The sequence below is a fragment of the Pleurodeles waltl genome, chromosome 12 (genome assembly GCF_031143425.1).
Source record: "Pleurodeles waltl isolate 20211129_DDA chromosome 12, aPleWal1.hap1.20221129, whole genome shotgun sequence".
Taxonomy (NCBI): Eukaryota; Metazoa; Chordata; class Amphibia; order Caudata; family Salamandridae; genus Pleurodeles; species Pleurodeles waltl.
Genome location: NC_090451.1, coordinates 102,253,302 through 102,276,128, shown reverse-complemented (window position 1 = coordinate 102,276,128; position 22,827 = coordinate 102,253,302). Strand labels below are relative to the sequence as shown.

At 43.6% G+C, this 22,827-nt stretch overlaps 1 protein-coding gene across 1 annotated transcript in view; it reads left to right on the top strand.

Moving 5' to 3' along the window:
• LOC138267072 (cohesin subunit SA-2-like) overlaps positions 1 to 22,827 on the top strand; it is a 1,140,873-nt gene that overhangs the window by 335,090 nt on the left and 782,956 nt on the right. Inside the window, exon 7 of the mRNA XM_069215920.1 lies at positions 21,178 to 21,301. Within this exon, the coding sequence (XP_069072021.1) occupies positions 21,178 to 21,301 (124 nt within the window). The remainder of the gene's footprint in view (positions 1 to 21,177; positions 21,302 to 22,827) is intronic.

The following is a 22,827-nucleotide window of genomic DNA, read 5'->3' as shown; positions in this document are numbered from 1 at the left end:
GCAGTGAATGCGAGATTCCTGTGAGCCATTAGATGGTTTGTAAGCAGCTGTCTACCACAGGGCGTGTAATGCTAGAGCAGCGAATTCAGCTAGCTATCTGGAGGGATTTCCAGTCCCCTTAACTAGACCTGCGTTCCAGGTGCTCTCGGATGGAAGCTGTGTTTCTTAACAGTAAGAGCTGTTGTGGCATGTGAACCATAATAGCTTGTCGTTTCTCCCAAATTGTCACCTGTTGTGGGTACACAACAGACAAAAGTAGCAGATATTTGGCCTCTCATTGCTACTGCAAATGTGAATTTTGACAATTTGAGCAGACAAAAGGTTTTGTTTTGAAAATGTGTGGTACTTACATCTGCGCCCGAGACGTATGCTCTTTAAGTTGCGAGGTCATCTGCAGAAATATAGTCCCTTTTAAATAATAACTTTGAGGAGCTTTTGTAAACTTGTGGGACGAATTTTGAACACATCTAGCACATCTGAGATTGTACATTCCTTTAAGGTTGTTGGTTCTGGATTTGTTCACTCCTTCTCTATATTTGGCTTAATACCTTCAGCCATACACTCTATATTTGAGTGTTTTTTGGAGGATTTCCGTTTACTTTTACTACAATACATGACATCTTGCTGTTTCTATTTTTTCTTCGCATTGGCTGTCCCATCACAACAAGGAGGACTGAAATTGCTTCCACCAGCGCAACTGTTGTGAACGCATGATGCAGTATTTCGGAGCACCACTCATGGAAGAACTGGAGTGCAACTGGTCTCTGACGTTGTAGGAAGTTGCCTCTCTATATACTTTATATGGACTGGCCCACCTCCTATCTCACCGGCAGAACCCAGAGAGTCCGCCCGTCCCCCCCATTCCGCTCGGAGGTCACCAAAATCATCTGTGGCGTACACCAGGGTTCGTCCCTCAGCCCGACCCTCTTCAACGTCTACATGGCCCGTTCGCTAACATCACCTGATCCCACAACATCATCTCATATGCCCACGACACCCAGTTGATCCTCTCCCTCACCAAGGACTCCGCCAAGACCAACCTCCACGAAGGTATGAAGGCCATGCCTCACACTCAAGTCCGACAAGACGGAAGTCCTCATCTTCGGCTCCACCCCCTCCGCATGGGATGACTCCTGGTGGCCTGCCACTCTCTGAGGTGCTCCGACTCCCACCGACCACACGCAACCTAGGATTCATCTTGGACCCCTCATTATCCGTGACCCAGCAAGTCAATGCCATCTCCTCCTTCAACACCCTCTGCATGCTCCGAAAGATCTACAAATGGATACCCACCGAAACCAGAAGAACAGTCACCCAAGCCCTCGTAAGCAGCAAACTGGACTACAGCAATGCCCTCTATGCAGGAACCACAGCCAAAAAATAGAAGAGGCTGCAAAGCATCCAGAATGCCCTCGCATGCCTCATTCTGGAAATCCCCTGCCACTGTCCCATTACAGACCACCTGACAAACCTACACTGGCTCCCAGTCAACAAGAGAATCACATTCAAACTCCTCACCAATGCTCACAAAGCACTGCACAACACCGTACCAGAAGACCTCAACAGACTGCTCTCCTTCTACACCCCGACCAGACATCTCTGCTCCGCCGACCTCGTCCTCGCAAGCATCTGCAGAACTACAACCGGCAGTAGATCATTCTCTCACCTCGCCTCCAAACGTGGAAAACACTTCCCACCCACCTGCGCCAGGCCAAAGACCTTCTTACCTTCAGAAAACTTCTCAAGACCTAGCTGTTCATGCAGTAGCAGCAGCACCCCCCCCCCCCCCCCAACCCCCCCCCCCAAAAAAAGCGCCTTGAGACCCTCACAGGTGAGTAGTGCGCTTTTCAAATTCCTGATTGGCGGCCGGTGGTAAGTTGGCGGTTCCGCCTGGTGGTCATAATCCCCGACCGCCAGCCTGTCCGTGGCGGTAAACACCGCCATTGAAAGGCTGGCGGTAAGGGGATTTGGGGTGCCCCTGGGGGCCCCTGCACTGCCCATGCTGTTGGCATGGGCAGTGCAGGGGCCCCCAGGCATAGCCCCGTCGCGCATTTCACTGCCCGAATTTCGGGAAGTGAAATGTGCGACGGGTGCTACTGCACCCGCTGCACATCAGCATTGCCGTCGGCTCTATTACGAGCCGGCAGCAATGTTGATGTGAAATTTCCGCTGGGCCAGCGGACGGTAACACTGTTACCGTCCGCTGGCCCAGCGGAAATGTCATAATAGGGAGCCAGGAATACTGCCGGCAATGGCGGTATTCTGTCTCCCGCGGCCTCAGCGGTCTTATTGCAAGACCGCCAAGGTCGTAATGACCCCCATAGTGTGCAGACTCAAGGGGTTTCCCAGAGGCAAAAACAGATAATACTAATGCTCTATTTGTGGTACGGTGGTCGAGCAGTTAGGCTTATCAGAGGGGTAGTGTTAAGCATTTGTACACACACAAGCGATGGAAGGAACACACACTCAATGGCTGTTCTTTTTTGTTAATTTATTTCTAGAACCACAATATTCAGTTTGCAGGTATGTATGTAAAATTAAAGGTACTTTCCATAGGTATACTTAGAACTTTTAATGAAATCACCTATTTATACTTATTTTTTTAAATGTCAAAAAGCTATTTTAAAAGTGAGCACTGCAATTTTCAACTGTTCCTGGGGGAAGAAAAGATTTAACATTTTTACAGGTAAGTATTCGACTTACAGTTCTTATCTCCGGGTTTTAGGCAGTCCATCGTTGGAGGTTCAAGTTAACCCCAAACACCCACCACCAGCAACACAGGGCCGGTCAGGTGCAGAGGTCAAAGAGGAACCAAATTAACATTGGCTCCTATGGAGACAGGGGGTACTTGGAATCCGGTCAGCCAGCAGGTAAGTACCCGTGCCTTGGTGGGCAGACCAGGGGCGTTTAGAAGAACACTGGAGGGGCTACAAGTAGGCACCAAACACACACACTCAGCGGCCCAGGGGGGTGCAGGGTGCCAACAGGATGTCTGGTTTCCAATGCAGGTCTATAGGGGGACCCCAGTGGTCATTCAAACTCCGGGCGGGGGGTTGTCTCGGGCACACCACTGGTCGGACAGGGCAGAGGGCCGCCTACAGGTCGATGCTGCACCGGGTTCAGGTTCTCCAATGCTTGTGGGCTGAGGGTGCAATGTGTCCTTGAGGAGTCGGATATCTTCGTCCAGAGCTCCCGGTCAGGGGGGTCCTCTGGATTCCCTCTGCAGGTGTCGTCATGGCAGCTTGGAAGGGTCAACCCAGGGTGGGCTCTTGCTCCCAACCACAAGCAGGATTGTTCTAGGATGGACTCACCTTGGATCTAATTGTTTTTGTTTTAAATTTTGTGTACACATGTGTAACATTAGGTCCAGGGCCCAATTGTTGAGTATTTTGTTTAAATAGGTTGGCTTTTATACCAACATATATCAATGTTGTTGAAATATTGGTCAATATGGGTTGTATTTTGTAATGTAATTGTATATGCCAATTAAAGGATGTTTTACGATTACTTGCCACATACTAGTTGCATGATTTATTCATCTTTTGTGTTTACATTTTACAATTGATGATCTGTTTGCCAAATTGAGTATAGATCTTTTGAATCCATTATATAAGACAATCAATCACTTGTATATTTGTGTGCTCCACATGATGTTTTGTGTATAGTTGTATTTCCCGGTGCAGGTCCGGTCCTATCCCAGTATACATATTTGGCAACAAATATGTTTATTTGTGTATGAGCACCTTTGTTATACCCATTACAAAATACAGGAGGATGCGGCTATTATAAGGTCATTGTTGCCATATTTATGTTTACATTTTCAAATGCCGGCCAGCATTTCCTGATTTTGAAATTGCATTAATTAAATGGGTTTGTGAGAAAATAGTACAATAACTTATTAAAATGGATTCATTTGGAGATGACCGAGATAGATTGTTTTCAGAAATGTTTATACAGCAGTCAGAAATAGACTCTAGGGCATTGCCAGGATCCAATCAGTTAGAAGGGATGAAGAAAAAATACATGATTAGAAAAATTAGGTAAGCAAGAATTGTCACGTTGGTGGGATGCAACAGTGTTTAAAATTTTATGTACACATGTGTAACATTAGGTCCAGGGCCCAATTGTTGAGTATTTTGTTTAAATAGGTTGGCGTTTATACCAACATATCTCAATGTTGTTGAAATATTGGTCAATATGGGATGTATTTTGTAATGTAATTGTATGTCAATTAAAGGATTTTTTACAATTACCTGCCACATACTAGCTGCATGATTTATTCATCTTTTGTGTTTAAATTTTACAATTGATGATCTGCTTGCCAAATTGATTATAGATCTTTTGAATCCATTATATCAGACAATCAACCACTTGTATATTTGTGTGCTCCACATGATGTTTTTTGTATACTTGGTAGAAAGATTCTTTGGGACAGAGCCGCTGTCCTCTGGAGTTCTTGGCCCTTTTGGGTGCAGGGCCGTCCTCTGGAGTTGGCAGAGGTCACTGGGCCCGCTGGATGCATCGCTGTTCTTTTTGCAAGTTCTTTGAAGCAGGAGACAGGCCGATAGGGCTGGAGCAAAAGCAGTTGTCGTCTTCCTTCTCTGCTGGAGTTTCAACTTAGCAGTCCTTTTTCTTAGTAGGTCGCCAGGAATCTGGTGAGCTGGTTTCAGGGAGGCCCTTAAATCCTAGATTTAGCGGTGTGTTAGGGTCAGGCGGCAGTAGCCAATGGTTACTGTCCCTGAGGGTGGCTGCATCCTCCTTGTGCCCACTCCCATTGGGTAAGGGAGCACATTCCTATCCCTAGTGGTCCCTGTCCTCCAAACCAAGATGGAGGATTCTGCCGGGGGGGAAGGGGGTGTCACCTCAGATCTGGACACCTTAGGGGTGGACCTGACTGGGGTGGTCACTCCTCCCTGTTTTTGTTAATTTTCCTGCCAGACTTGCCTCCAAAAGTGGGGCTTTGTCCGGGGGCGGGCACCTGCGCTAGCTAGAGTGCCCTGGGGCACTGTAATCTGAGGCTTGAGCCTTTCAGGCTCACCGCCAGGTATTACAGTTCCTGCAGGGGGAGATGTGAAGCACCTCCACCCAGGACATGCTTTGTTTCTGACCACAGAGTGCACAAAGGCACTCGCCCCTTGTGGTCAGAAACTCATCTGAAAGCAGCAGGCTGGCACAGACCTCTCCGTCCTACACTAGCAGGGGGAATCTCTAAGATGCCCTCTGTGCATTTTTCAATAAATCCCACAGTGGCATCAGTGTGGGTTTATTGTGCTGGGAAGTTTGTTACCAAACTTCCCAGTATCCAGTGTAGCCATTATGGTGCTGTGGAGTTCGTAATGACAAACTCCCAGACTAAATACTTAATATGGCTAGACTCCTCTTAATGTCTGAGAATGGACTCAGACACTGTAGGGGCATATTGCTCATGCATCTATGCCCTCCCCTGTGGTATAGTGCACCCTGCCTTAGGACTGTAAGGCCTGCTAGAGGGGTGACTTATCTATGCCACAGGCAGTGGTTTGTGGGCATTGTACCTTGAGAGGGGTGCCCTATGGTGTCGACTTTGTAGATTGTGTGTATTGATGGGAAGAAAAAGAAAATGGCAGCGTGTATGTTTGGTGAGGGGTGCCCTAGGGTGGCTCAATGCATGCTGCAGCTCTTAGGAGCCCTCTCTGTCCAAGGTACTTAGCTGTGTCCCAATTGTGGAAGCAATGGTAGCAAAAAGTGTGTGTGTGTTTTTGGGGGTGCTGGGCATGCCATGCCAAAAGGGGCACTTTCCTATAACCGCCTCCCCGCAGCTATTCTTGTTCTTCTGAGGAAGTCTGTGCCGGAGCCACCCCGCTCCTTCCTGTTTTTTCTGGCGCGGGACAACTTTTGCCCAGAGGCGGGACTGTTACACATCCCTACATGCTATTTTTGGGCCTACCCCTCCCCTTGCAGCACCTTTGGTCTCCAAGGAGGTGGATAGTGCCCCAACAGTTTCCTCACTGGGGGGTGGGGGGGGCACCCTAGATGTCTGTTGGGCCCCCCCGACTCATCTCCGGAGTCGTTTTGGCACCTGTGCATGGCCTTCTCTGGCTCACCTCCTGTGCCTGGCTCTTCCCTGCCAGCTCCATTGTTGGCGTTGAATTCTGCTTTGCTGACTCAGGTGGTGGTACCATCGACTTGATGGTAATCTCACGAAAGTCAACCGACTCTCCTTCCGACATCAAGATCTCACCCTCACAACGTTGGTTGACGTCAGTCCTGATGCCAGGAGCAGCGCGGATGGAGTCCATCTCCAATTCTTGCCCTGTCTTCTGGAGCCCATCCTCCAGTTCCCCAATAGGCGGTGCATGGTTTGGATTATTGACCTCCCCTTTCTGACACCATTCCACATACACAATCGGATTGGTTATTTGAATTGGGCAACACTGGTGGCCTGGACTCCAGCCTCCCCCTGAGTTGGCTAGAGATGTAAGTACTGCTCTAGCGCATATTTTATAACGTGTTTCAAAAGTATTGAATTTACAACTTCCTACTGTTTAATTGCCAACGGACCCTGTATTGATGTCCTACATCCTGACCAGTCTTCTGTAGAGCCTGCCCTTCTTCATTGTGAGATTCTTTGATATCCTCTCGGGGGTTGGGCCCATCTGGAATTTGACCCTCTTGTGGAAGGCTCAATTTTACATAGACGGAGACCAGCCCCAGAGGATCCATCTTGCCTCTGTCAGCATCCGACTACTCAAAGCTTTGTGGCGCAAGCTGCTTTAGCTGAGAAAAGTGTTACTCACGTCCCTCATGTCCTTATCGACTTCTGATACATTGTTATAAATAGTATCATGTAATGCATCTTTTGCTTGCTGGCATTTCCAACCTTTGAGAAAACATATTGATCCTGCATCACAGAAGGTACTTGCTATTTGAATTAGGGTCCTCATTATGAGCAGCTTGATTTTTTTTTTTCTTCACTAAGGTGAAGGCAGTGGTTGTGGTTCATCTGATAAATTTGGGGATCTCTGTATATCCGAACCTAAATGACTGGCTGTCTAAAGTCATCTCACTGCAGAAATTGTCACAACACCTGCAGACAATCTATTCAGTGCGGTTTGATCAATGTCTGAATCCCACCTGAGCCCTCATAGTGCCTCATTTTCATATGATCAGTACTTGCCACACTTTAGTAGGCGAAGAGCTCTGTAGTGGTTCCTGTGCAGCTGGTGTTTACAGTTCATGGGAGGTTTGTCGAACTCCTCATGATTTCCAGGAACAATCCTGCAGGCCTGGCATGGTGGTTGGTGGAGGAGCACCTGTTCCCAGGGATGTCCTGCCAGCAGCTATTACTACATCAACATGGGGGAGTGGGGACTTGGTCTGTTAGAATGCATTTGGGCTCTGGACGTGGGTGCGTGAGCATGGTATCTGGCTAATCCATCCAACCATGTTGTCCAACTCTCTGAAAATGAAAGCAGATTGCCATTTAGCTTCATCTTGCTGGCCACGTGTTGCATCTGTGCCTCCAGGTAGTCTAGTACATCTTTGTCCTGTGGGTACCCCTCGGATGCACCTCTTTGCTAGGCACTACAGTGCCCATCGCCAGAATTTTTATGTCCTATAATGTAGGCTGCTGGGAGGCTTAGGGAATGTTTCAATGGAGGTAGAGCGTTCATTTTCATTGCTCCCACCTGGCTGGGAAAGTGTGGTTTGCAGACCTTCTGCACCTTTTACTTGTGTCCCCCCTCTCTGTCTACTTCTCAGGACAGGCGTCTTCCAGTCAGAGTAACAGATGCTGAATCCTAACCTCCAAAGCCTCATTATGAATTCTGGAGGGTGAATGGAGACTCCTCAGCTGCTTCCAGCTGCCTCCTGAGGTGGCCAACGTTATACGGTCAGCTAGTCCACCTTTCTCTAAGACTATTTAGTCTGAATGGTGGAATAGGATAGTTGCCTGGTGTGTGTAGCAGAACATGTATTCCTTGAAGGTTTACATGTCAGAAGTTCTTTGTTTCGCTGTCCTGCTGGTCCAGCAGTGCTGTGCTGCTAGCACAGTTAATGAATAACATTGCTGCCCTTCCTTGCAGATGAATCCTCCCTTTTCGGAACTCCCATTGTGACCAGGGTTTTACAACATGTCTCAATTTGATTTAGACCTAATTGCGAGTTTTGGCAGTTGACTTTCAAGAGTTTTTGTAAACCTTTGTTAAAAAAAAGTGAGAAATTGTGCATGTAAATAGAAAAAATATGAGCGGCCAAACCATAATGTCTCACTAACGTAGCAATATAAGCGTTTATAATATGATAGTCATAATGTTATGTCTACTGAGTTATCCAGTTCTGTAGTGAACCACAAATCTCCTGGCCTATTTTTCATCTTGATTGCTCCCTTATACCTATATAATTTTCTATTTAAAACGTGGCACATACATTGACTACCATTGCCAGACTGATCAAGATTTGCCATTGCATTGCAAATTGTGGTATTAACAGTGGCAACAAAAATGTACATGGTTGTGTTTGAGACTTTGCAACTTACAATCATTCCCTTTCATACTAAGTTGACTGGAGAACCGAATTTGCATTAGAAATGTATTAGGCAGCTTCTGAAATACACCACTCTGATAGTCTTCTAATTGTGAGGAGTGTACAAACTTGTGCTTAATTTCTGCACTTTCCTGATGACATTGAGGCTAGACAGGTAGACTACCATCCCCATATAGGCAATTGTTCAGGTATATACTCAAGATGGAATGTATTGAGATCTGCCTATAAGTTTTCCCCATAAATTAATTGACCATCAAATATTTATATCAATTAAGCTTATTCTGACAGTGATTGTTGTCTCTAAATAGTCAGCACTGCCCTCGAGAAAATAAAATCATATAACTAAAGTTGTAGATTCATATTCTTAAAGATTGATTCTAACAGTTCATTGTGAATTAAATTTAGTTTAGTTTTATCAACAACTTAAAAAAACAATCTATTTTGAAGGTAAGTAGAAAAACGTATCTGGGTAACTTAAAATGTTCTTGTACTGAAATACACTTACTGAATATTTTTATAAATCTTGAGTGTTATGAAAGATGCTTGCTAAAATTCAGAATATCTTTAGCAAGTTAAGTTAAAAAGTGGTTTTATGTTAATTTGATGTGACCATAACATCCATACCCTATTAGCGTATTGCCCTGTCCTAAAGCTAACCTTTTTATAATCACTAGACTCAAAAATAATTTTCTTCCCTCTGCTTTATCACCTAAGCATAACCTATAAACAGGTGAAAACCCTGTGGTGTCGGCGAGCATATCAAGAGATATTTAAAAGAAATCCAACATGTATAATCCTAGCCAAAAAAATAATATAGCTCTGAATTAGGAAAGGCCCAACTTCCTCCTCTCTCTCAAGGTAGTCGGTAAAATCTCAGCACCCATCTGGACTCTTTCTATAGTCAAAACGTGAAATCATGGAGTCTATTTTATTAAGCCTTCATTTTGTCCAATGTCATGGTACAGAACTAAACACATATACAAATGTGGAGAATTAACATTTTGACGATATTACAAAACCTATAAAAAATGTAAATTAGGACACCTTCCAATTTCTCCTGCCCCTGCATAATAAGGGGTTATAATTTAACTTGACCACATTAGTAACAGGTGGCAGGAAACCTCTAGAGAGATGACAGACTTTACTCTGAATATTTGTAATACAGTAAGGTTGCTTTTATGAGTTTTCTGATTGTTTAAAAAATATCTGTATCCAAATCGTGTAGCTTCAAATTAAATTTGTGAACAGCAGGAATAAACACTGCTGTGTCATCTACATATGCAAGTATTTTACTAATTTTTCCTCGAAACTAAAGCTGCTTTCCTTCCTACTGTGGTTGCCCTTTTTCATCCATTATCCTTTCTCCGTTCAACTCTTGCCCACCTAAGAAGGTGATGACACTATCTGGACCCCAGAAGGGTGGTTAGTTTTTATATTGACTGCCTGCACTAAGGAGATCAGGTCTAAGTAGTTCTTTGTGGAGGACCCAGGCTACAAAAGAGGTAAACTCTGTTCTGCTGGATATTACTCTTTATAAAGATGTGCTACACCCTTGTCTGGAAGGATTTGCTGCAGGTGATCCAGTCTCACTCCACCAGAGGAGTTTTCCACTGCGTACTCCTCCTTAGAGAACATGTAAACTTCCCTTCCTGATTAATCCAACCCCAAACATTTATATCCATATAATCTACAAAACTTCCTAAATCTAAACAGAACTTTTCTGAGCGTTTTGCTGAATATATCTTGATAAAGAAGATGCTTTCATCCTTTCCTGACCACACCTGCATGGAAGATTTCAACGTAGATTTGGGCAGTGTGAATTCAAATGTGTTCAAAGTAGTTGACAACAAACTAATAATAAACACTTTAGCCCAACATTACCTTTCTCAAAAGCAAACATTTAGACTTGATAGTCACCTCATTAAATGGAATCCAGTGCCTCCTGCCCTCCGGAATAGACTGGTATTGTTATTCAACAACCCATGCAAAAATGAACAAAGCAGAACAAGACTTCTCAAAGAAAGCTATAATTATAAGCAATTTAATGCCCTCTAAACAATAGAAATTCTATAATTCACTGTAGTCCAAAGGAAATTAAAATTGTCCAAGCTCACATCCACCCAAGTATGGTTCACAAACAAGCTTCACAACATGGCGAGAAATGTGACTATTCGAAAGACAGCAGCAAAAAGGAAATTCAGATAGAACCAAATCCAAATAAAGGAAAATGTGAAATGTTTACAAACAAGACATCAAGAAGGTGACTGCATCCTTTATCAAAGAACAAATGGTTCCAGCTCATAATCCATATAGACCTCTATTTAGTTACATAAAAGAAATTACCATATCACATATTCAACCACCTGATCATAGAAATATGCTACATTATTTATCTCCAACAAAGTACTTTAAAATAAAAGTTGACTTATACACGAAACTAGCACATTCTCTAGTCCCAAGGCCAAAAAAAGTGAAACACCTGGAGCACTTTCAGGAAATCAAGCCATATAACCTGTAAAGAAAGCTTTACTATTTGATCATCACTCATTGTGATAATGGTCCTTCCATGACAAAGCTGTAAGTAGGCCATATCTTTCCCATTCTGAAATCAACTACTTTTGCCTGCAAAGTAATGGAGAATTTCTGACTGTCACCAACCTCTCCTGCTGCAAAAAAACATTGTGAAATACGTATGCATCCAACTAAACAACTAAATTAATTCAGATGCCTTACTATAGTTACAGAAATGGTATTGCACCAAAAAAGCAAAACTATAAGTAGTGAAGGACATTCACCCCATCCTGGAGCATAAAGTATGCCGCCTAGTATTCTGCCCCGGTCTGCTGTCTTTTGATACTGTGAATCATGATTTACTAGTGAAGACTCTAGGACAGGGTTCCAGAAACGCTGTACTAAACTGGTTCAAGATATTTCTGAAAGGCAGATTCCAACTAATAAAGCATTTACATCTCAGCCAGGGAAGGTAACATGAGTTATGCCCCTAGAATCCACACCGTTTTTAACTAGTATGTGGAACCATTAATCCTGCTACCTTAAACTACAGGAGTATGCAAATGACACACAATTGTGCTTAAAGTAATGCCTGCTTCCCTTTAGAAAATCCAGTCACAATATTGACCCCCTCCTTATTACTCCTAGCCTTATTACGATTTTCCCAGCACAGAATTTAAGAATCAAATCCCTACCACTATTTCTCACCACCTAAACAATTTAGCACAATCATCTAATTCCACCTACATCAGATAAAGAAAATAAAATATCTAGTCCCCTACAATCAACTCAAAATTGCTTTCCACACAGTCTTAATATCTGGAATAGATTTGGGAAATGCCAGCTGATTTCTGCGCTATTAATTTTAAAAGCAGTTTTTCACTTCACATGCACCTCATCGCGAACAGTAAAACAAATCTGACCAAATCGCTCCAGCATTGAGAACTCCATTGGCTCCCACTAGAAGCTGGATAAGTTCAAACTTTTGCCTAACCTTCAAAGTGCTGCACCAAGGCGCACACAGCTACCTAGCAAACATCGAGGCCATCTCAGGAGGCTCAAAGGAATCGAAGAGTAAAACTGTCTAATCTTGGAAACACCAAAATGTAAATCCTCACTTGCCCTAGAACAATCCTATTCAGGTTTCACCACTTTCTCCTGACACCTTCCACCTCTTCACCTGAAAACAGCACAGGGCATCTTGACTTTCACAAAAGGACTAAATACCCCTATTTAGATTCAACCTCGAAGCTCCAAGCCCCATAATGCTGCCCTCCTCCCCAAATAAACTCTATGACTTTCCCGCCTAACCGTTGTCTCCTGTCCCCAATGTATGAACTGTCTATAATCCCTAATTTGACCCAGGGATTGTTCTACAGCTGAAAAATTTGCACATCTACATCCATATACAAGCTACTGTTTGTTTATGGTATTAGCATTGCTTCATCTTCTTCCTATACTCTATTTATTCTGCCCGGCATTTGATTTCTTCTTTCCTTTTCCTTCCCACATCCTCAGTTGCACCACTATGCTGTTATGTGTTTTATTTCTTCATAGCATTTGGTAACATGACTGAGGACCTGGTGCACTTACTGTACTTGATATATTGTCGAAGTTGGACTCTTGCCCTAGGCATGACTGCCGGTTTAAGGATGGCAGTACTTACGTTTGTAGGTGACTAGGTCAATCCTACAACTAGTCGCAACTCTTGTCCCAGTCCCCGGCTCACGAGCAGCACCTCACCAAAAACCCAAACAGTAAAAGGTGATTTGTGGAAGCCTTTATACATGGACTCGAGTGCAACATTTCAGGGAGGTCCTGGGTAAACAGAGATTACCCTTTTCTCACAAGAGCAAACATGTCTGTCGCACACAGGCAATGAAGGTCATGCAGTAAAGTTTTGAATAGGTTTTATTAAGGAGACTACAATCTACTATAAATTGCATGAGCCGCAATGATTAGGATAATGAATGCAAGAAACAAAATTGTGAAAACGAGTCATTAATACAAAGACCCCCACCATCTTGCAATAGGATAAAATGTAAAGCAGGTGTGAAATAAACCCTAATACCTTAGCATGTTGAACCTTATCTCTAACCTAAAAAGAACTTGGTATGTTAAACCTAATCTGCCAGTACCATGTCTGTGAGAAAATCCCCCAACCCTCATTACCTTGGAATGAGGGCTCTAGATCAGACTCCGTGGGGACACGAAGGCTGGGTCTGCATCAGCATAGATAGCATTGATGACATCTGCTAGGAATCCCTCTGATAATGATGTCTGTGTGAGATGTATTTATACGTTCGATGGCATGTGTAGCTGCAGATACACATGCTGTGCACAGTCCGCCGTCTGGTGTTGGGCTCGGAGTGTTACAAGTTGTTTTTCTTCGAAGAAGTGTTTTCGAGTCACGAGACCGAGGGACTCCTCCTACTTCGGTTCCATTGCGCATGGGCGTCGACTCCATCTTAGATTGTTTTTTTTCCGCCATCGGGTTCGGACGTGTTCCTTTTCGCTCCATGTTTCGGGTCGGAAAGTTAGTTAGAATCTCGGAAAAAAACATCGGTATTGTTTGCGTTCGGTATCGGGTTAGTTAGAACAAATCGACACCGAATTTTGAAGAGCTCCGGTGGCCCTTTGGGGTTTTTTCGATCCCCCGTTGGGGCCTGGTTGGCCCGGCCACGTGCCACTTCAAGGCTCATGGAACGGACCCCATTCTGTTTCTGCCCAAAATGCCATCACAAGTATCCGTATACGGATCACCATCTGGTCTGTAACTTGTGCTTGTCCCCCGAGCACAAGGAGGATACTTGTGAAGCCTGTCGAGCGTTTCGGTCGAGGAAGACACTGAGAGACCGAAGAGCCAGGAGACTACAAATGGCGTCCACGCCGACAGGTCAAGATCGTTTCGAGGAGGAAGAAGAAGCCTTCTCTGTCCGCGAGTCGGATTCGGAAGAACTCGACGCCGAAGAAACAACCAAAACCGTGAGTAAGACATCGAAAATCAATACTCACGAGAAGTCTACAAAAGCCCAGGGGACGCCACCGCCAACAGGCCATGGCTTAACCCGAAAAATAGGTGACCCATCCAAGGCACCGAAAAAGGGCATGCTGGTGTCGAAGTCATCCGACTCCGGTCGAGATACCGCCACACAACAACCTCGGAGCCGAGACGGCGGCTCCGAGAAAATTCGGCACAGAGACAGCGGCACCGAAGAATTTCGCCACCGAGACACGCCGAGAACAAAGAAGGTTTCTTCGGAGCCTAAAAAGACTTCCGAAAAGGTTTCGGTTCCGAAACAGCCAGCCTCGGAGCCGAAAACTAGTTCCTATACAGAGGAACAAGGATTAACCTCCCAATTCCATCGATTTGGAGAGGAGCTTCAATCTGCAGAGCCTGACTACACACAAAGAAGGCTTCATATTCATGAGGACACAGGGAAGATAACTACTCTTCCCCCAATCAAAATAAAAAGGAAACTTGCCTTTCAACAAAAGGACAAGCAACCACAGGCAAAGGTGGCAAAGAAAACAACCCCACCACCGTCTCCACCACCATCAATACATGCATCACCGGCAACAACTCCACCACTGATGCACTCACCAGCTCATACCACGATGAGTCAGGATGATCCTGATGCATGGGACCTCTACGATGCTCCAGTGTCTGACAATAGCCCAGACTCTTATCCTACAAAACCGTCCCCACCTGAGGACAGTACATCCTATACACAGGTGGTCGCAAGGGCAGCCGAGTTCCACAATGTCTCCTTACATTCAGAACCAATTGAGGATGACTTTCTCTTTAACACCCTATCCTCCACCCATAGCCAATATCAAAGCCTTCCCATGCTCCCAGGAATGCTAAGACATTCAAAACAAATATTTCAGGATCCAGTTAAAGGCAGAGCCGTAACTCCAAGGGTGGAGAAAAAATATAAGCCACCGCCCACTGATCCGATATATATTACAACACAACTAATGCCAGACTCAGTAGTTGTGGGGGCAGCTCGTAAGAGAGCCAACTCTCATACCTCAGGCGACGCACCACCTCCAGACAAGGAGAGCCGCAAATTTGATGCGGCGGGAAAAAGGGTTGCAGCACAAGCAGCAAATCAGTGGCATATCGCCAATTCACAAGCACTTTTGGCAAGATACGACAGGGCTCATTGGGATGAAATGCAACATTTCATCGAACACTTACCCAAAGAGTTCCAAAAAAGAGCGCAACAGGTGGTGGAAGAGGGACAAAGTATCTCAAATAATCAGATACGTTCTTCCATGGATGCAGCAGATACAGCTGCAAGAACAATAAACACTGCAGTCACAATACGGAGGCACGCATGGCTGCGCACTTCTGGGTTCAAACCGGAGATCCAGCAGGCTGTGCTCAATATACCGTTTAATGAACAGCAATTGTTTGGACGGCAGGTAGACACTGCCATCGAAAAACTCTAAAAGGACACCGATACAGCCAAAGCCATGGGCGCACTCTACTCCCCGCAGAGCAGAGGCACATTTCGGAAAACACCTTTTAGGGGAGGGTTTCGAGGTCAAACCACAGAAACCACAACCTCACAAACAAGACCTATCTACCAGGGCCAATATCAGAGGGGAGGTTTTCGGGGACAATTTAGAGGGGGCCAATTCCCAAAAAATCGAGGAAAATTTCAAGGCCCCAAAACCACTCAAAATAAGCAGTGACTCACAAGTCACACACCCCCATCACATAACACCTGTGGGGGGAAGACTAAGCCAATTTTACAAACTTTGGGAGGAAATAACAACAGACACTTGGGTCTTAGCAATTATCCAGCATGGTTATTGCATAGAATTTCGCCAATTCCCTCCAAACGTCCCACCGAAAACACACAAGATGTCAAAACAACATATAGATCTTCTAGGACTAGAAGTTCAAGCGTTGCTACAAAAGGACGCAATAGAATTAGTACCAATTCAACAGGAAAACACAGGAGTTTACTCACTGTACTTTCTAATACCCAAAAAGGACAAAACTCTGAGACCAATACTAGATCTCAGAACACTAAATACCTACATAAAATCAGACCACTTTCACATGGTCACGTTACAAGACGTAATACCACTGCTCAAACAGCAAGACTACATGACAACTTTAGATCTAAAAGATGCGTATTTCCATATACCAATACATCCTTCACACAGGAAATACCTAAGGTTCGTATTCCAAGGAATACATTACCAGTTCAAAGTGTTGCCGTTCGGCAAAACAACTGCGCCAAGAGTCTTTACAAAATGCCTGGCCGTAGTAGCTGCACATATCAGAAGGCAGCAAATACACGTGTTCCCGTACTTAGACGACTGGCTAATCAAAACCAATACGCTGGAACAGTGTTCACAGCACACAAAATATGTCATACAAACCCTTCACAAGCTAGGTTTCTCCATCAACTACGCGAAGTCACACCTTCTGCCGTGTCAAACGCAGCAATACTTAGGAGCGACAATCAACACAGCAAAAGGGATTGCCACTCCAAGTCCACAACGGGTTCAAACATTTCACAAAGTAATACACGCCATGTATCCAACACAAAAGATACAAGTCAGAATGGTAATGAAACTACTAGGCATGATGTCTTTATGCATAGCCATTGTCCCAAACGCAAGATTGCAGATGCGGCCCTTACAACAGTGCCTAGCATCACAATGGTCACAAGCACAGGGTCAACTTCTGGATCTGGTGTTGATAGACCGCCAAACATACCTCTCGCTTCTATGGTGGAACAGTACAAATTTAAACCGAGGGTGGCCTTTCCAAGACCCAGTGCCACAATACGTCATAACAACAGATGCTTCCATGACAGGGTGGGGAGCACACCTCAATCAACACAGCATCCAAGGACAATGGGACATACATCAAAGACAGTTTCACATAAATCACTTGGAAATGTTAGCAGTATTTCTAGCGCTGAAAGCATTTCAACCCATAATATCCCAAAAATACATTCTTGTCAAAACAGACAACATGACAACAATGTATTATCTAAACAAACAAGGAGGGACACACACGACACAGTTGTGCCTCCTAACACAGAAAATATGGCATTGGGCTATTCACAACCACATTCGCCTAATAGCACAATTTATTCCAGGGATTCAGAACCAGTTGGCAGACAATCTCTCTCGAGATCACCAACAAACCCACGAATGGGAAATTCACCCCCAAATACTAAACAATTACTTTCAAATTTGGGGAACACCTCAAATAGATCTATTTGCAACAAAGGAAAACTCAAAATGCCAAAACTTCGCATCCAGATACCCACAAGAGCAATCCCAAGGCAATGCTCTATGGATGAACTGGTCAGGGATCTTTGCATACGCTTTTCCCCCTCTCCTTCCATATGTAGTAAACAGGTTGAGTCAAAACAAACTCATACTAATAGCACCAACATGGGCAAGACAACCTTGGTACACAACACTACTAGACCTGTCAGTAGTACCTCATGTCAAACTACCCAACAAACCAGATCTGTTAACACAACACAAACAACAGATCAGACATCCAAATCCAGCATCTTTGAATCTAGCAATTTGGCTCCTGAAATCCTAGAATTCGGACACTTGCACCTCACACAAGAATGTATGGAGGTCATAAAACAAGCTAGAAAACCTACCACTAGACACTGCTACGCAAACAAGTGGAAAAGATTTGTGTATTACTGCCACAATAATCAAATTCAGCCATTAACCGCATCTCCAAAAGATATAGTTGGATATTTACTACATTTGCAAAAATCAAATCTAGCTTTCTCTTCTATAAAAATACATCTCACCGCAATATCAGCTTACCTACAAATTACTCATTCAACTTCACTATTTCGAATACCAGTCATTAAAGCGTTTATGGAAGGCTTAAAAAGAATCATACCACCAAGGACACCACCTGTCCCTTCATGGAACCTCAGCATCGTCTTAACAAGACTCATGGGTCCACCTTTCGAGCCCATGTATTCTTGTGAAATGCAATACTTAACGTGGAAAGTTGCATTTTTGATTGCCATCACATCTCTAAGAAGAGTGAGAGAGATTCAAGCATTTACCATACAAGAACCATTTATTCAGATACATAAAAATAAAGTAGTTCTAAGAACAAATCCAAAATTTTTACCAAAGGTTATCTCACCGTTCCACTTAAATCAAACAGTAGAATTACCAGTGTTCTTCCCACAACCAGATTCTGTAGCTGAAAGAGCACTACATACATTAGACATCAAAAGAGCACTAATGTACTACATTGACAGAACGAAACTAATTAGAAAAACAAAACAACTATTTATTGCCTTTCAAAAACCTCATACAGGAAATCCAATTTCAAAACAAGGCATTGCTAGGTGGATAGTTAAGTGTATTCAAACCTGTTATCTTAAAGCAAAAAGAGAGCTGCCTATTACACCAAAGGCACACTCAACCAGAAAGAAAGGAGCTACCATGGCCTTTCTAGGGAATATTCCAATGAACGAAATATGTAAGGCAGCAACCTGGTCTACGCCTCATACATTTACCAAGCACTACTGTGTAGATGTGTTAACTGCACAACAAGCCACAGTAGGTCAGGCTGTACTAAGAACATTATTTCAAACTACTTCAACTCCTACGGGCTGAACCACCGCTTTTGGGGAGATAACTGCTTACTAGTCAGTGCACAGCATGTGTATCTGCAGCTACACATGCCATCGAACGGAAAATGTCACTTACCCAGTGTACATCTGTTCGTGGCATGAGTCGCTGCAGATTCACATGCGCCCACCCGCCTCCCCGGGAGCCTGTAGCCGTTTAGAAGTAGATCTTGAACATTTGTACATTTGTAAATATATTACTTTAACCTTTATTATGTACATACGTATTCATTCCATTGCATGGGCGCACTATTACTAATATGCACAACTCCTACCTCACCCTCTGCGGGGAAAACAATCTAAGATGGAGTCGACGCCCATGCGCAATGGAACCGAAGTAGGAGGAGTCCCTCGGTCTCGTGACTCGAAAACACTTCTTCGAAGAAAAACAACTTGTAACACTCCGAGCCCAACACCAGACGGCGGACTGTGCACAGCATGTGAATCTGCAGCGACTCATGCCACGAACAGATGTACACTGGGTAAGTGACATTTTCCATATCTGGTAGGACCCCTGACGCAGGTATATTCCCAAACAGACAAAAAGGCATTTTTGGGGCGGCAATTATATAAACAGTTCCCTGAAATGGTACATTACGTTACTGTCACACGAAAGTGGGAAAGTACATGATGTAAATACCTACGTATCTCCTTTCTTTGATGCTGATAGTGATGCCTTTACAGAGTGGCACCAATAACGTGAAACTAAACATCTTCCGAATGATAAACATGGCAGCCATCTTGGAAGGAGTATTTAAATAAATGTACTAAAACAGAGCAAGCTAAGTAGGTTAAAAGTCACTTGGTAACGGGGGGCACAGGCCTGCAAGCCAAAGGCTGAGCTAAACTCCTGATTTCCCATTAAAATTAAATAGGATCCACTAAATGAGTCTCATGGTTCTCTGTAAAGCACCTTAATGCCAATAAATTAATCTATCACCTGGCAGTCATAGCATGATAAATATTTTTTTCTGAACATGCCTTCAGTATTGTCTGTCATCAATGGAATTACTAAAGTACTATTCAGTGTTTCCCTCCCTCAAGGAAACTATCAGTTGAGTGGGAACTTCTTATAAAAAGTTTTATCCCAATTAATGAGGCGTCTGTTTGTACCTTTTCACAAAACCCACATCAAATAACTCTTATGGAAAACAGCTTTACTCTAGGCACTCACCTCTGCTAGAATAGTAAATGAAGTTCAGGCCTTTATGAGCCCTACCTCCATTTGACCAAGGACAAAGTCATAGTACATGCTAATCCTCAGTTTATTCCAAAAGTACCTTTAGATTTCCATAGCAACAAGCCAGTAGATTTCATAACTTTCATTATCCGTTGAATGCTTAGTAGAGAGTACTGCACTAAGTAGATGCAAAATAAGCCCTAAATTTTAACTGACGAAACATTAGAAAATCGAATCAGTTAGTTGTCTATTTACTGTCAATGCCAAGGTTAGCTAGTGGCAAAGCAACCGATCTTAAGATGGGTAGCAGTGACCATTGCTTTCTACAACACAAAAGCAGGCAGACTGTTATCACCAACAGTAAAGAGCCATTCTACAAAGGCTATGCCAACAACAGCAGCACTTTGCTGGCGTGCCCCTCATTGACGTTTGCCGAGCCGGCACCTGGAGGTATAAACACACTTTTATAAAAATATTACTGCCTAGACGCTACATCAGACAGATAAAGCAGTGGTATAAGCAGTTTTATAACATCTTTTTCAGATGAGCTGTGGGTCTTTATTTTTCCTGCTGTCTGCATTAAAGTTTATATGCTGGATTATGTATACTGTTTGCTGCTCTGATTGAAGCATGTGCGTATGTGAAAGATCTGATGCTGCAGAAGTAAAAAGTTAGCTGTAACTAGGATTGTGGTATTGGTATTTTTCATAGATTCACACATGGCCCTCTCTCCCTGAAAAGAGGCTCACAAAAGTCTAATGTAGTGACATCTGTATATCTGCCAAACCTGTGCTAAAATCTGAGGAGAGATGGCCTGTGGGAGGGGTTAGATAGCGGCATTCTCATGTCATTGTTTGAAGTTTTTAAGCAGACTGTGCTTGTTTACTGTAAAGAACAGGTAATGATTAAGCATGTGAATCTGTGAAATATACCAACACTGGAAAACTATACTTACAGGTAAGTAACTTTTTTCTTTGCCGCGTGGGCTCTTGAAATGTCTTTCACTGGCATGGTGCCAGTGAAACACAACACACAAACTTAATATATAGCCTTACTAATATTTTAGGGTGGGATCTTCCTTTTGACAATCGGTCTTTTAAATCGCAGAACAGTGTGTTTTTACATGTTTGTGCCACTCCTGTCTCAGCTTAAGGGCGTGTTGAGCCTGCTACCTTCACCTCTAGATGTTAATTTTAAACCATATTCTTTGAGCTAGATCTGTGGCTTTACTCTGTCACCATGGAACAGAGATTTGACATGTTTGTAAAGGTTTGTTCAGTTCACTTTGGCTGTGATCTTTTGCAGGGACTCCATCCCAGAGATTCGAACAGCGTGCATGGAAGAGATAGGCGTCTGGATGAAGAGTTACAGCTACTCCTTCTTAAATGACGGATACTTGAAATATATCGGCTGGACTCTGAATGACAAGGTATAGCTCTCTGAGGTCAAGCAAAATACACATACAGGTGTAGGGTGAAGTGACTAAAAACAGCTAGTTTGGTTGGATTAAGACAGGGTGTTCTGTATTGGTACATAGAAAATGTATTGAATGGTTGAATCCTTGTGGTATCAGGAAAATAAGCTGCCTGGTGTCTAACAGTGGCTTTATCTTTGTCCATGATGAAGCTGAAAACGTAGCTGTGCTAGCCTTTTACGTCAAATGTTTACCTCTCACTCTGTACCAGAAGCCACTGAAGACATGGTTCTGTAGTGTGTCCTGCAGCTTTTCTTTAAATGTGTTTTCTTTTAGTTTACAAGACCAAATTTGTGCATTTCAGGGCAGCATTCTGTAGGAAGAAATTTATCATGCTTCCCTTTGAGTAATCAAACTGCCTACTTCTAAGTTGGGATTTTCATTTGTGCACTGGTGATGTCCAAGGTAGTGCAACAGTAATACGGCTGCCACTTCCCATTATGCAAACTGGTGATGGTAATCTTACCTTGATACGAACATGTGCAACCTGTGAACAAAAGCTGTATGGGCTTATTGTCAGGAAGACCATCATCTTAAGGCGACAGTCTCACAGGTGTATCCCTTGGAATTCTAATAACGGAGACAGCAATCAGCTAATGAAAAATAGGTGTTAGAAAACTGAGCACAAGAGATATCCATTCAAATCTAAAGACGTTTCAAGCCCCTCAATAGCCAGAACAGTACCATAAAGCGAAAGCAACATCAAAAGTCCTTCCAGCCCTGTTTTACAAAAGGATGAGTCTGCCACCAAGCACCAGCAGCTGCAGGAAAACCATCCATCAGTGACTCTTTACTTCCTCTCCTTATTCTGTTCATTCCGGAATGGTAGCATCATCAGCAATCATCTACAGAAGTGGAAGAAAAGAAGAGTGATGGGTGCTGAATATTGTGCAAAGTGGCTATTCTGTGAAGTTTGTCATCATCCTTCGAAACTTCCAGACATCTTAACCAGCAAGAGTTACTCTACAGTTAAGCACACTTCTGTTCAAATACACAGTTAAAATGGTTAATCTGTCCCTAAAAGAAAAAGGGATGTATTTCTGCTACTTTTTGGTTTGAAAGAAGGAACCAAAGTAAGCATATTGTCCAGTTCTAGATCTCATGAAAACAGACTTTAACCCTTCACCAGATAAATCCCCAGTTCCATTGGGGTGTGGGGGGGGGGGGAGGGTGGATGTGTGCCATAGTCGAGATTAATATTTACACATTCCCATCATACAGACGCATCTCAAATATCACAGATTTCTGGTGGGCAATTTACACTCACAATACAAAGTTCTTCCTTTGCACCTGAAATCAGCCTGATAGTGGTGGCAACATATTTCAGAAAGATGGGCACTTTCATCTGTCACTACACGAAGGATTGTTTCATAAAGGCATGAATACAAAATGGCACTTTCTGTATTTCAGCCATTGTTACTCAAAGTAAATCACACACATTGTATAGCAATTCCAGTCCAAGGTATTAATTGCTTGGGAGC